The sequence below is a fragment of the Lutjanus erythropterus genome, chromosome 15, assembly GCF_056507025.1.
Source record: "Lutjanus erythropterus isolate fLutEry1 chromosome 15, fLutEry1.hap2, whole genome shotgun sequence".
In the NCBI taxonomy this organism is placed as follows: Eukaryota; Metazoa; Chordata; class Actinopteri; order Lutjaniformes; family Lutjanidae; genus Lutjanus; species Lutjanus erythropterus.
The window spans coordinates 35,263,140-35,278,036 of record NC_139331.1 but is presented as its reverse complement, the minus strand read 5'-3'; the positions used below and the strand labels follow the sequence as shown (position 1 = coordinate 35,278,036).

At 39.3% G+C, this 14,897-nt stretch overlaps 1 protein-coding gene across 1 annotated transcript in view; it reads left to right on the top strand.

The window, feature by feature from the left end:
* Positions 1-1,804, top strand: part of mei4 (meiosis-specific, MEI4 homolog (S. cerevisiae)) — a 71,526-nt gene extending 69,722 nt beyond the window's left edge. Inside the window, exon 5 of the mRNA XM_084738178.1 lies at positions 1,535-1,804. Coding sequence (XP_084594304.1) covers positions 1,535-1,786 — 252 coding nt within the window. The 3' untranslated portion in view covers positions 1,787-1,804. The remainder of the gene's footprint in view (positions 1-1,534) is intronic.
* The last annotated feature ends 13,093 nt before the right edge of the window (positions 1,805-14,897 follow it).

Here is a 14,897-nt window from a genome sequence, read left to right as displayed (position 1 = left end):
GAAAGTAGATGTAAAGGGTTTCACCTTTCAAGTTCTTGTGCCAGAAATCTGCCCAGGAGATCCTGTGCTCACATGTAGAAAATAATGACATTAGAAAAAAGTTATATTCTGTCACAGACAGTGACGACGCCTTGTCTGGGTTATGCTGTTGTCAGCCACTCGAACAAGAAACTTCAACAAGAGGGTCAAAGTGCCTATTGAGGGAGCCACCACTGAATCTGCTTTTCAGACATTTTTAATATATGCTGCCCCAATTTAAGTTTTTAATTATTTTTTTTTAGTTAAAATTAAAGTGCAAGCTCTCATTTGAATTGTCAATAATTCATTTATACCAATTTCTAATGTTTTTGTTGTTTAATTTGTCAAAATATGTCAAAAGTCTAGCCTGGACTTAATTAGTACCCAACGTCTTCAGCCCATGAGGCTTCCAAATAATATCACTTAATGATTTGTTCAGAAATTAATTTGAATTTAAAAATAGCCTGTAAATGCCTTTGAAATACGTATGACAGGGGTTTAAACTATAAGCAGGCAGTAAGGTCCTCAACGTTTGTTGCAGAAATAAAACTTAAGGTTTGTGAGGAGTTTGAGGAGGGCATGAAAAAGGACTTATCTTTGGTCCCAAGGCACTTCGGGTAAACCTGCAGATACGTCATGAAGGTCGACAGCTTCTGACCTCGATCCTGAAGTCAGGCAGAGGAAGGAACACTTTGATCGATTCCTGAACTCAACTGACATCTCCTCCGTGGAGAAAGAAGAGTCCAGGACAACCTTGCCCACATCTGTCAGAGGACAATGAGTTGCATCCTGGCACATTTTCAGTGGACTCCGCTAAGGTTGCCCCTTGTCTCCCGTCCTGCTTGAGATCTTCATGGACAGGATCTCAAGGTGCAGCCAGAGTGAGTAGAGTATCCCAGAATGCCTTGGGACCCACTAGGTGGTGCTGGAAGACATTGTTGGGGAGAGGGACGGTAGATAGGTGGAAGAAGTTGGATGGATGGATGCAGTGGGAAGATGTCAGTGGAGTGGATATAAAACGTGAGATGGTTGAGAAGCAAAAGAGGTCAGGACACTGCAGCCGATGTATCTGTTTACAGTGCAACCAAACAAACTCTCACTTTAGCAAAGAAGCCACTCAATGATTGTCTGTTTTATTGCCATCATGCCTTAAACAACTGCGACTTTCCTCCAGGGTAACATGTAGTGCCAAGGTCATTGGTACAAGGCAAGCCGTTCAGTCTTTCTAAACCCACAGTGAGAGCTGTGTCTGAATCAGTTTCCTTCATGGGATATCTGAGCTTGATCAATAATGCTTTATTTTATATCAACTGTGACTTGCTTTATAGTTTAAAAGACTTTTGGAGGTTGGAGAGACATCAAATCTTTAATCCATCCCAACTGATTGTCAAAAGTGCACAGTTTGACCTTCCCTGCTTGTCATCATTCAACAATGAACTGCATCATGTAACAGTGTTGTGTGTTTAAGTTGGTTATCGATGGACTACACAATCCTAACACTGATGTTCCTTTCCAGGGGCAGGAGAACTCAGCGCTTGACAAGTTTCCCATGGACGAGTATCAAAACTCGTTCCACCTGTTCTGGATCGTGGAGGAGCTCCTGCGGAAGTCAAAGGTACCGTGCAGGGTGGAGGTGGAGGTGGGGTCGGAGCAGACGGGCTTCCTGGGTCACTTGGAACAGCGCGTCTTTCTGTTGTCAAATGAGTTTCCCTTGTTTTCCATCTACATGTGGAAGATAGGTGGCCTTCTCACCTCCTCGGACAGATAAGACACTCCAGAAGCAAAGGGCAGGATACGGTCAGAGGTTTGATTTCCACTTCTCAGTATGACCAAAGTTGCTTAGAACAACAGACCAGCATCTACAGAGCCATGTGCTGTGGTTGGGTGTTATAAAAATTAATACACAGACTACATCCTACTGACAAAAGACTATATTCTTCAAAGTGAGTTAAACAATAAGACTGCTCTTACTTTATTTTTAATTCTAAAGACCAAAACCAACACTGACTGTATCAACTAACAAATATTGTGTATCTGTTGTTGTCTAAAAACGATTAAAAACACATCAATGAGACACACTGTTGCACTGACTGACATGTTCCTTCAATACCATGAACACACACACAATGTAGTTTTTTTTTAGCTCAGTCCCACACAAATAGTCCTAAATTAAAACACTATTTCCTCCTTTTTGTTTTATGAAAACAACAGGAAATGACTGAGCCTTTTTAAAATTAAAGGAGCAGTATGTAGCCATAGTGCACGCAAAAATGAGTACTGCAGTCCAAATAGTGAGTTAGAGGAATAGACTGTCGAGATGCACCAATTCCAATTTTCTTGTCCGATTCCGATTTTTTAAGGGTCTGACCTGCCGATTTCAATTTTTTGACAACATTCACAAACATTTTTGCAGCTGTTCATGATAACACACTGATTATTAATTATTTATCAAATACCATTTTACACAGAAGTTTCTACGTCACAGCCAGGCACTGTATTATTATATCAGAAGGAACATGATCTTGTGAGATTTCTCAGGACACGATTTCACATGATCTCATGTGGAACAGAAACAGAGACTGACGCGTTGCAACAGTTTGATGTGGTGAAACTTTGCAGAGAGAAAAACAGAAGCAGGTTTCTTATGCTTCAGCCAGAACAGGAAGTGAGATTTTAACTGTTGGTCTGTGAACAGCAGTCTGCTGCTAGCTAACATTAGCCTGAAGAGCTGAAAGTTTACTGTTGTTCAGCGACACTGTCAGCTGCTGTGTCTCCTCATAGATGACCTGCCTTCTCTTTATCTGGTTCTTGGAATCTATCGCTAACACTGACTTCATGCAAGCGTGTGTTTGGCTGTGATCAGCGCTGTGGTGGGTGTGATGTTACTGTCTGTGTCACTGCGTGCATACTGTGCAGAACCTGTGTCTGAATTTGACCGGTGATGCTGACCTGCCGGTCACCTGTTAGAGCCGGTCACACTGAAAACCGACTGGTTCCAGACTCTGGCCAGTCGATCAGTGCAGCCCTAATAGACTGTATATGAAATAGGTTGTAATCCTGTTTATTATGTGAGTTGCTCCCCTCCCTCCCCATAAACAACAGAGTCAAGCAGGCAGCAGGAGCAGAAGCTGTGCATAACATTGTAAATTTAAAATGACAAGTGACGAGTTCTCTGCTGTAAGTTGATCATTTCAGGTTGGAAAAGTAACACAAACTGCATTCTGTTAAAAGTTGGACACTGAGGTTGTTTGCTCTCAAGAAATGATTGTCGACATAGAGGTACTCTGTAAATAACAAGGCAGCACAAAACATATTTAATGAGGTTTTTAATCTTTTTACAGCCTTAGTGGAATTCATATTAATGCATGTTTCCAGTAGCTACCATGTCAGGAGGAAAACATTATCGGGGTGTTTGTACTTCAGGCCTATTCGGTTTTAATTAGTTCTTTCTGCTAAGTGGGATGAAATGCATAACCGCACAACTGAGTGTTAAAAAATAAATCCAGATATTCATTCCACCATTAAATGTGGATGTAATTGAGTAATGACAAATGGTTTGTTATGTTTAATGTTAGTTTGCATTGCAAAATCGTTTCACAACTGACGAAACATCCCAAAAATATGATCCCTGTGGTGTTATTTGACTTTGAAGTGGTGTTGTTAATTAAGTAATGGTGCTGAAACTGTCACTGAAAGCCACAAAATGACCAACAATTCTTGTTAAGTACTGATAGTTTCTGTAATGGATCCATGAGGAGTGCTTACAAAGACTTATTTTATTTCTGTGAGGAACTGAGGTTTTTCCTGTTCTTCTTGTTCTGATGAGGTCTGTTTTGTGTTTCCTGCAGGGCTTCAGTGCAGGTCTTAAAATACTACAGAAGTGTGACTAAAAGCATCTGGATCACGTCCAGCTTGTTAACGGTTGGGGGAAAGTGTTAAAACTTTGGAGATGAGGTGATGAAACAGTTTTGATTCATTTAAAACACAGTATGTGTTTTTCTACACCTATTGTCCTTTTAGTTGAGTCAGTAAAGTGAAAACTAAATCTTTTAAAATTTGTTCTGATCTGTAAGTAATTTCTAAAAATAAATAGAAAAACAACGCAATAATAAATAGAAACAACAGATAATAATCATAATCCCAACAAAGCAGTGCAGTTGAAAACACACAACCAAATAATACAACATTCAGACTTTCTACACACTGAAGCTTATTATACCTACACATCATACTTGTTGTTAACAGTAATGCCAAATTAAAATTTATAATATCTACACTGTGTTAAAACCAGCATGCTGCTCCAGCCTCTTAAATGTGAATATGTTCATGTTTTTTTACTCCTACATGACAGTAAACTGAATATCTTTGGGTTGTGGACAAAACAAGACATGACAACTAATCGATTAATCGAAAAAATAATCGACTGAAAATAATTGTTAGTTGCAGCTCTAGAGGACACCGTTTGAGGGACTAAATAAAACAAGAAGAGGGGACAAAAAAAAGGATATAAAGAAAGTGAAGTGGACATTTTCCTTCCATCTCCAGTGGAGACGATGTCCTGGTTTGTTCTAGTGTTGAAACTGCAGCAGCCCTCTGCTAATGGACTCTGTGTCTGCTTCTGTTTCTTGATGCTCGGAGCTCATTAGCTTTTCATCATTCCCTGGTCTGTTCTTCACCCTCTCCTCAAGAACCCGAGTGCCTCTGTCTGCAGCGATGTCCTCCTCCCTGCTGCTTATTTGGTGTCTGCAATAATGGCCCAGGCATGAGCGCAGCTAAATAAGTTTCCTGGTACGTCACGAATTACCGAAGGCTCACGGGCCCCGGCTGTGCTGATAGCCATCGCTGCTATTGTGTCTGCTTTGGGTTTGTGCCCGTCTCCGTCTGTGATCTCCTCATCTTTCATATCCTGTTGAGAGCAAAGCAGGGATAGGCCGCGCTTTAAAAAATAAAAATGGACTGCTCATAGTACGTGCACTGATGCTTAATGCGCCTCAGTGGCGAAGTGGATCTGTCTCATCATGTGGGGGACTGACAGGCGCAGACATGGAGGGTTTCGTCATCAGCAGAGAACCCCAGAGAGAGGCTCAGTACATGTGTGTAAGATGTTTCATCAGGGGAGCAGATTAACACTGTGAAAATGAAAACACCTGTAGTTTTATTTGAAAAACAATGCCTGCCAATAAAGAGAGGCTGCTGCTGAAAGACATGATTTTTTTTATACCGTCAATAAATATAATGTAAGGACCAAAATCCAACTAACAAGTGTTGTGTGTGTATCCAAAGTTTTCTCCTCTGAGCCACTGAGGGCGGCACACTCAATAGTATTAAGATCATGATCTGGATTCATGCGTCTGTGTAATCTCATTTTTCTGTTACAACATTCCTTTGTGTCTGCAGTAGCAGGGGAGGTCTGATGTAACAAACCAAGCACTCCCTGAGCTGAGTGCATGTGTGCATTTACCCCACAATGCACAGGAAGACGGGGCAGCAGGAACACTAAGGCTGTGTATCAGTACTCTGATAAGATCCAGCTAAGGTCTGATAAGACCTCAGCTTGTTGTGTTTAGTGTCAAAAACAAAAACCCCTATTATTTCTAGTTTTGGTCTAATTAGGTACAAAATACTGCTTGTTGCGTCTTATTCGTATACTGTAAAATAAAGTGTGATTATTTGATAAAGTGGTTCAGAGTTTCACATACATGCATTAAATGGATAACCAGCCAGTCACATCCCTTGATAATGAAGTGATCTATGAGTGACACGTGAACAGCCAATCGTTAGTCTCACATAGCCAGACCTCTCTGTAGCGCTGGAGCTGGGTCTGGCTCCACAACCACTCATTCTTGAATTTCTTTGAACAGCGAAAACTATGAGATATTTCTGTCGACTGAGGAACCGACCAACACAGCGACCCATAGAACTGTTTGTCACAGCTGAAAATGAAACTAAAAATATATGAAGTGAAGATTTACGTCCTCTGAAAGAATCGGTGGGATTGGGGCTGAGAGCCACAGACACGTGGTTGGTTTTGGTCTTTTCTTGAGATTTGTTATCATTTAATGGTATTTGGAAGTTAACAAATAAAACCAAAACACCGAGAAATCTGAATAAAATGCACTCCACTGTATGCACATTTATTCAGCAGTAAGCAGTTTTAGAAGAGATCAAATGAGTGACCAGCAGTGCATCGAACTGCTCAACCATGAAATACTGTATCCATATTAAAAAGCTTGAAATAAGGTAAGAGGACATAAATCAGTGAGGCTGTAAAGTGACTTAGTGTGCAGAGCTGCAGACAGCGTGAGCAGATTGTGTAAATAATGCTTCACTAAGGCATATCCACACTCTCCCATCAGGAGCGGATGATTTATGAGCTCTCTGACTCCTTAAATCTGCACGACCTTGATTGATATGAAAATTAATTTTCCATATGTTCGCTCGCTGCTGTTGTAGATCAGAGAAATTTTTTGATGGCTGGGCCTGAAAGTTGTCCAGTTTTGTTAAGGTCAACGCGGTCCATTTTAAAGTTGGATCTTTTTGATGTAATACAGGAATAGAAAAAGATTGTTTAATAAATTCAGTATGTGCTTCGCCCTCTTGTGTGTTTTTATAGCAGACATAAAAAGAGTTTAGCAGGAGAGCTTTTACTGGAGTAAATGCTGCCTGGTGGATCATTTGTCTGCCATATTTAACAAAAGAGTATAAAAGTAAGACAACAAAATGGACTACATTGAAGCTGATATGATATATTCACTGAAAAAAGATGGAAAGAGATTTGTATTCTGAACTCTTGGGAGAATTGATTTAAAGAAATATTTGTCACAATCCTTTGAGCAAGAGGAGAGGATTAAACCCGTCCGTGTATTTTGAATTCAAAGAAGGTTTAAAGTTGAAAAGGAGATATGAAGAGTTCCCTTTTTATCTATAAGCAGTGGGTGTTTTTTTTGGCCGTTTGAGCTGATAAAGCTGACTTTTTGAGGCTTTTTGACCTTGATTGATTTGCAGACTAATTGAACTTTGATGCTCCTCCAGATGCTTAGCGTCTGATGTTTGAGATCACTGGCCTTTAGTTGACAGCTGTTTCAGAAATCAAGTATAACAGCCGCTAATGATTTTATTACCAGAGAGCAATTAGCACACCAAATTAGACCGTCTCCAAAAGATATTCATAACTGGTCTGGGAAAAACTTAATGTGAGCATTCATGGAAACAATCTCTGTTTGGACAAAAGATAGACAGACGTTATATTGTAGAATGATATCTTGGGCTTTTTCTGTATGAAATCCTAAAGTGAGTTGAATCCTAGAGAACACAGAAACGGTGACACCCAGCTCGACTTTCTCATCGTCATCTAACAACTTCAATTGTTTTTGCAAGAAAAGTGGTTAATTTTGACAGACAAGTGTCTGTTCTTTGGAGGGAGGGTGAAAATACAGAGGAGCAGCTTGTCACTAAAATGAGAATAGCTGGTAGAGATCAGTACCACTGATTCATGTCCAACACAGAAACCCCAACCTGGAGTCTCTGCTGATACAGATACAATACTGTCTTTTTCTCTTTAATAAACAACTAAGTTGTTAAAATATATTTATGTGAATGCACTTTGCTTAAAGTAACTGTCCAAAAAACATCAGCCTGTGAAACAAATACTGTCCTTTTATGATTTTATCAGTTATGGTTCTTTTTATTTAAACTGTTTGACACACAGAACTTCTAGCAGCATTTTGACAGGTCTCACTCCTGTTCCAGCTGCTGTTCACATGAACATGCAGCTCATCTGTGTTACTTGTGACATCTTTTTTTACAGCATGTTGCTCAAAATTTAGTTCAACTTTTACATGATAGTTTATCAACAGTTTATCAATACCAGAAGAGCATTCTGATCGGTACATGTCTAATAGCTGGTCCACCTTAAAGGTCAGGCCACCTTATGTATAATACAGAGTGTGATTCTGGGCCTAAGTTATCTCCCAACTGCAGAGCTAACCTACTTCACTTTAATCAACAGGCGGCATGCGGCAAGACACAGGAACATGGCGTGGTCTTGAACAGTTGTAGCATTTATTTAACATTTATTTTATACTGACAAACATCCTAAACTGTGCTCACACTGCACTGCTACTTGCACAGCTATAACATCACTAACTTCATATTCACTGTCACACATGCAGTCTCTCTCAACTGCACCCTCACTAAGTTTGCACATTGAGTAGTTTTGTACGAGCATCACAAGGCCCTGGAGGACAGGTTATCGGCAGCCCTTGCAGCTGCAATGCAAGCGAGATGCTGTTGACTCTTGTTGCAGAACTCTAAAACTTGCCGTGCCTTTGAAAAAGACCCCAAAGGTTTCGCCCACATCCTCTAACACCACCCAACTAAGCTCCTGTTTCCAGGATAATTGAGATGCTCGATTGTGCTTCAGCTTATAAACTTTTTTTTTTTTTTACCTTTAGAGTGTCTGACCAGTACTGCACATGTGGAACTCTAAACAGAGATGAGAAAGAAGCAAGATGGCTCTCTCCCTAGCTACTTCCATGCTAGATTAGCCCAACATGGTATTTTACTTACCCCAGGTAATCAGGCAATCCTTATATTTGTGCCCTGGATATAGATGTTTGTGACATAACATCATAAATGTTACTTCTTCACATTCTGTTGATAATTTTAGATTTTTTGAACACTTTAAGTGTTTTACATAGAGCGCCTTTAATTAATTCCTTTAAAGTGATATATTGAATAATTTCTCTTCTTCTGCTCAGGTTGTAGCTGCAGGTTGTGAACATTTGTTGGGCTGCTGCTCAAACGTATACACACCTTCAGAGCCAACAAAAAGCTAAACGCACATCTTGCGGAGTTGCATGCAAATGTTTAAACCCAGTTAAAGATTCGATTAGCAATTCGAACGGGACTCTGATTCAATAAGCAGATTCTCTACTGGATTTGAATTAAATTAAATGCAATCACACCTCAACCCTAGACCCCATGTGACACAGTTATGTGCTATCTGTAAAGATTGTAGGTGCCAAGAACAAATTGGAGACATGGTGCTTTAGATTAACAGCTGGAGACATCTGTTGTTTGATTGTTATTTCAGTTTTTTTCCTGCAGTGTTTGAAATAGTTGGAAATAAATCTTTTTTCTGTCCCAGGAGGACCAGTAGATTTTGATGTTAAAACCAACTCACTATAGAGCTGTTGGTGTTCTTCCAGTTACTTTCTTGTTCCTTCTGTTTGTTCTTCTCCAAATAAGCTGCTGTCATATAGTTTGAGTACAAGCAGCCAATCACTGGCCCGTCTCATCCGCTCGGTCGCTCAGTGAGCACGCACTCAGCCTGATGAATGTAATCTGGTTTAGCAAGCTGTAAATTAGGGACGACTTCTGCTCATTCATCTTAATTTTACAAGTTTTTGCATCACTGGGAGATGACAGCATTATTTTCACTTCAGCCACGTTCGGTTGACGCATGATTTCTCAGTGTATCAGTGGAGATTCACAGAGGAGGACGAGACAGCATCTATCAATCTCAATATAGAAAATGAGAGTTTCTTTCAGTACACTCTGCTGAGCGATATCAGAGTGGTGTCAGGATGAAAATTGGAGACACAGCACACGTTTCTGATTTCTCTCGTTCATCATTATGTGACCTACACTGTTTTTAAATCAAAATTAGGATGTGTAAATGTATATGTGTGTGTATATATATATATATATATATATATATATATATATATATATATATATATATATATATATACTACACTCTACAGTTTTTTGAAAGTGACTTTTAACTTAGTTTACTTTTGTACCTTCTAACTGAATCTCTGTGGTTTGAAGTTTAGTTTTTGTTCTGCGTCGCTGTTTGTACTTTCAGGTGCTTTATTTTACTGTTTCATCTTCGCTTTCAGCTGATATGAAGGGGCTGATATTGTGAGGATGTTTATTTATTTACTAAAGCCGCTCCACTCATGACAAGTGCGTCATCAGTCAAACACACACTGTCAGGAGGGTGTAAACTCCACCGTGCTTGCCTCACAAGCCAAACCAAGTCAAGCTTGGCAGCAGTTACCGATGGAGGCGTCCAGCCTGCATTGCTTCCACTGAAAAAAGTGGCAAAAATGTGTCATGTTTCCATCACTGCCATTCGAAGAGGTAGCTGATAAATACCCGTGAATACTGCATATTCATTTGACCCATTCATTTGAATAATGAGTGTACCCTTTCCCAAAGACAAAAACCTGATGTGTGGGTTTTTTTGTCCAGTTGGAAATGTTGGTGCCAAAACAGGCAAGAGAGCACAGGTTGACTGACTAAAGCTTTGGTGCCACTGACTCATATTTATGTGTGAATCCATTCTGCCTGGTTAGACAGTCTGGTAAACGGATGATTTTATCTTTAATTCTGACTAATTTGACAGCCAGCGTCTGTCCTCTCGGGCGTCCCGTTGGCCGCCTCTTCAGTTCGGGCTTTCCAGAGGCTGATTGTGACCATCGGTACCAGGTGCTCTGTACTACTCATTAATGACTTTCATTTGTCATGAACACGAGCAGTAATGGATGCACATTGTCAATAACACGACCAGCAGGGAATGAACATTTTGAATGCCGGTCCCACTGCAGAGGCAGAGCTTCATGTTTGTTAAAAAGCTTCCTCCCCACAGTCACCTCATCACCAATCCGGACGTTTTCAAGTGAGACTTGCAAGTGAAATTTCCATCAATGTTTTGATTCTACCATGCAGCTGAACCTAATTTATAACCAGATGAACAGACCTGAGCTCCACTTCTGTCATTTTTGGAAAAAGCAGAGGAATCAAATGAAAAAACTAGATCTACAACCAACGTATCTAAATTATACAGTTAATTGATGGGTCAAAACAACATCATGGTGAATGAGTGCTGTAATCAAAGCTAAAGGCGGTCCAACGAAATATTAGTATGGACTTTAAAAAAAAAAAAAATTTGGCCAGGTAGTGTATGTTGCAATTTACTGTGAATTATTTCCTTTTTTCAACTGCTAATTAAGAGGTGAATGGGAGAAGACACATGTCTGTCCACACCCTGTCTGTTTATTTATCTGATACTGGCTCACAACACCATTGAAGTTAATTAATTCTTTATTATGCATTTAATGATGATAGAATCATGCAAACTGTTAATAAGTGCATAAGATACGGCACCCCCCAATAGTGTAGTTAGCTTTTAATAAGTTCATAGTGAACTGATAATAAATGCATAGTAAAGTATGTAGAAATCATAATAAAGTGAAGACATAATAGGTAAGTTAGTTAAACTCAATAAATGTGTTTGTAACACAATTATAACAAAACTTAAAAGATTGTTACCGTTCTTAGAAGTGCTTGTAAATGTCTCATAATCTTAAAATAATTATGTTAATTATGCTATTATTAATACTTATATAGTCTTAACATGTTAATTTTGCTAGTTATCAGCTTATAAGGGACTTATTACCTATTAACTAATGCTTATTACAGGCACCTTAATATAAAGTGTTACCATAATTGTAAATGTTTTTCCTCATATCATTGTAGGGTTGTTTTAACTCAGTTTCAAAAATACAATATATTTGACTGCATGTCTAATTGTTCATTTTCAAATGCAAAGAAGATCTAACTAAACTTTCATAATTTGATGACTGTACATTATTATTAATTTGTGCATGGTTGAAAAATATAAAATAATTTCTTCTGATGCAAAATGACTTTCAGCAGCTCCAGATGTGTCAATAAATCACCTCAACCCAGAATGACCATGATTTGATGGCATGTCAGGTAATGCTAAAGTTCTGTTTCAATTTATCCGGGGCAGATTTTGGCCTTTGCTTTGCGTGTCGACCCCCGTGGGAATTCCTTAATAAGCCGTGGGAGGGAAGTGAACGGTGAGGACTCTCATTTTCTCGTGTTACTGGTTGGTTTGATCTAACTTCTGTCAGACTCCTCTTAATTCACTCGAGAGTGAAATTTTCATTACTTCCCTCTCGCCGTGCAGGCCTCTAAAATATTCAACAAATCGTAAGCTAAACTCGGCTGTGATGGAAGCTGTGGTCTCTTCAGATTTTCTCTGATTGTCTTCGTCAGGAGTCCAGCTGAGCATGCATGCCTCCACACAGTCACTGGGAAAAGATTGTCTTTATATGTTTTCTTTATTGGTCGCTTTTCACCTGACAGGACGGGCAACCAAACAGAGAGCAGCACGAGCTGTGAATTCAGTGACTTGTTGACTAAATTACAGCAGGCTGGGGTTCAGTTATTGTAGAAAATAGAATGTGATGAAATTTCTTGACCATCACAGCAATCAATCAATATCTGTCAAAATATGTTCTACAGAGAATCCTTGCTGCTTTATTATTCTCTGTGAAAAAACTGTTTAAAATATGAATGAACAAAATGAACCGTTCCATTGCTGCAAATGACGACCAAAGAACTTTTAGCTCCTCCCCACCTTCAGTTTTATTGGTGCATTCATTTAAGACATTTATATTTTTTCACATCAAATATCTGATGACTTTTGACGTGTCGGACCATCGAACAACATATGAACTAGGGCTGCAAATTGTGAGATCTTTCCTTAATCGATCATTGGTAAAATTAACTATCAATTAATCGATTGATCATACTGACAAAATCTTAAAAAAATTTAATATACCAAACAAAACAAAATGCATTTCAATCAAAGGTTTATTTCCACACCAAGGTATTGCATGTTCTCTGAGACCCTTAAAAATAAAGCTGCTGACTAGAACCATTTAGGGTTTTTGGAAAAGTATCACCTAAAACCTGAGAGGTTCTTTAGAGAACACTTTTATGGTGCAATGGTTCTGCCTGGAACCCTATTTGGAGGTTCTATCCAGAACCTCTCTAAGGCTGCTGACAAGAATCCACCTAGGGGATTATACCAAGAATCTTTTTATAGTCCAAGGGTTTTATCCAGAACACACCCAGGAGGTTCTACCAAAAACCATTTAATATTCCAAGGGTACTCTAGAATCTAAAACTCGCTGAAGAGGTTCCACCGAGAACCTTTTTATATTCTAAGGGTTTTATCTAGAACACACCCAGGGGGTTCTACTGAGAACTGTTTTATATAATGGCCCAAAGTACCCTTGACAAATCCTTGATGAAGAAGTTCTTGATGAATAAGATCTTAATTGATCATCGATGAATTGTTATCATCTCTAACCTGAACCCCTCTCCACCAACCCTTTACTATGTTGGAAAATTGTACGGCGTCATTCAACAATCTCTTCAATTTTCCACAGGTGACGGTCTAACAGTCACCCAGCGATGGAGTCTCCTTGATCTGGTGGCTCAGATGTCCCTCATTTGTATGAGATGTTGGACAAAAGCATCTGACAAATGAATAAATGTAAATGTTTTCATCCTCAGTCAGGTGTGTCAGGCAGCAGCCTCTCTCGTCTCATTAATGCAGGTCTCATTCTCCACTTGGTTTGCATTCACCTGTAACAGTGCTCGAAATACAAGATGACTAGAAGGGCACTCAGAGCGCACAGACCTCCACCGAGGCTGGTAGTCCACTCTTCTATGATATGCAAATGTGCATGCTCAAACTTTAAGGTCAGTGTTATTGCTTGCTCTCGTTTGTAAAGTATAAAGTTCAAATTAGTCCTTAATATCTCTGGAGTTTATTGCAGAAAATTCACGCTTGGATGTGAGTAAGAATATAATTAGCTGCCTGATATGTGAGTCCTAGACTGTATTTTAAATAGTAGACGGAGCTTCTGAGTCTGAAAAGTCAAACCAACGCAGAGGTGCCTCAGACCTGGATTCTTTGTAATGGCCAGCGAGTCCAGTCACCTACGATAATCCTTAGCGAGTACTGTGACCTGGGTGACTGAGAACCTTCACAGATCTGTTTTCTGGTTATCAAACTGGCCTCCATTGGTCTCTCTGGCTTTACCAATGAAAACATGGTCAACTAAGTCTCCCCTCAACGACAAATGGTTTAGTCCACTATTAGCTATTATAAAGCTTTGACGACCCCAAGGGGGCCAGGATCTTGAGGTTGGGTACCAGTGTATTAGTGCATTGGCACAGTAAATAAACATTACAGCCTTTTTTAATTAACTTCCCTCCTCTCTGTTTCCATTGCAGCATAACAAATTGCTAATTATCTGCTCAGAACTGTCATCACAACATTTTGCGGAGGGCTGATGCATGTTGATGAGCTATTCTTGTGTTTGAATGTCTAAATCCCACTAAATATAGTCATCAGGCCTCAGCCGCAGTCATCTGACCACACACAGCTCATAAACAGAGCAGAATTTAAAACGTAGTTCAAGGAGTCCTTGTGACATTTTGAACAATCGTGTGTCAAACAGTCACAGAGCCTTAAAATATGCAAGAGCGATTTTTATTTCTGTCAAATGTCATTTAAGTGGTCTCATTAAAGTTAGTGACCCAGTCATCAGCTCTTTTCCTTCTTGTTGTATTGAGCTGTTGCAGAAATGTGTTTCAGTGTGTTTGTTGGGTCAGTTTCTGAGCTGATGTTGAACATATTTAGACTTAATTTCTACAGATGTGAACAAAGATGACATCTTAAATTAATTTTTTTTGCCCGATAAGTAGTCCATATGTCAGAATATTCAATTTAAAGTGATAAAAAAAGAGATATTGAAACAGAATCCATACATTTGAGTATTTGACATGAAATCTGGCGTAATTCTAAAATTGGTGTGGGGCTACTCACCAATTTGTGGTCAAAATTAGGCTGAGTATATACATTTTCTACCTGACTTTACCTGACGGGTAAAAGAAGCTTAAGGTAACTAAACATGAATTTTAATTTAGATTAGTCAACTAGTCTAACAGTAAGAAATCATTCAGAAAACAGTTAAAATTAAGCG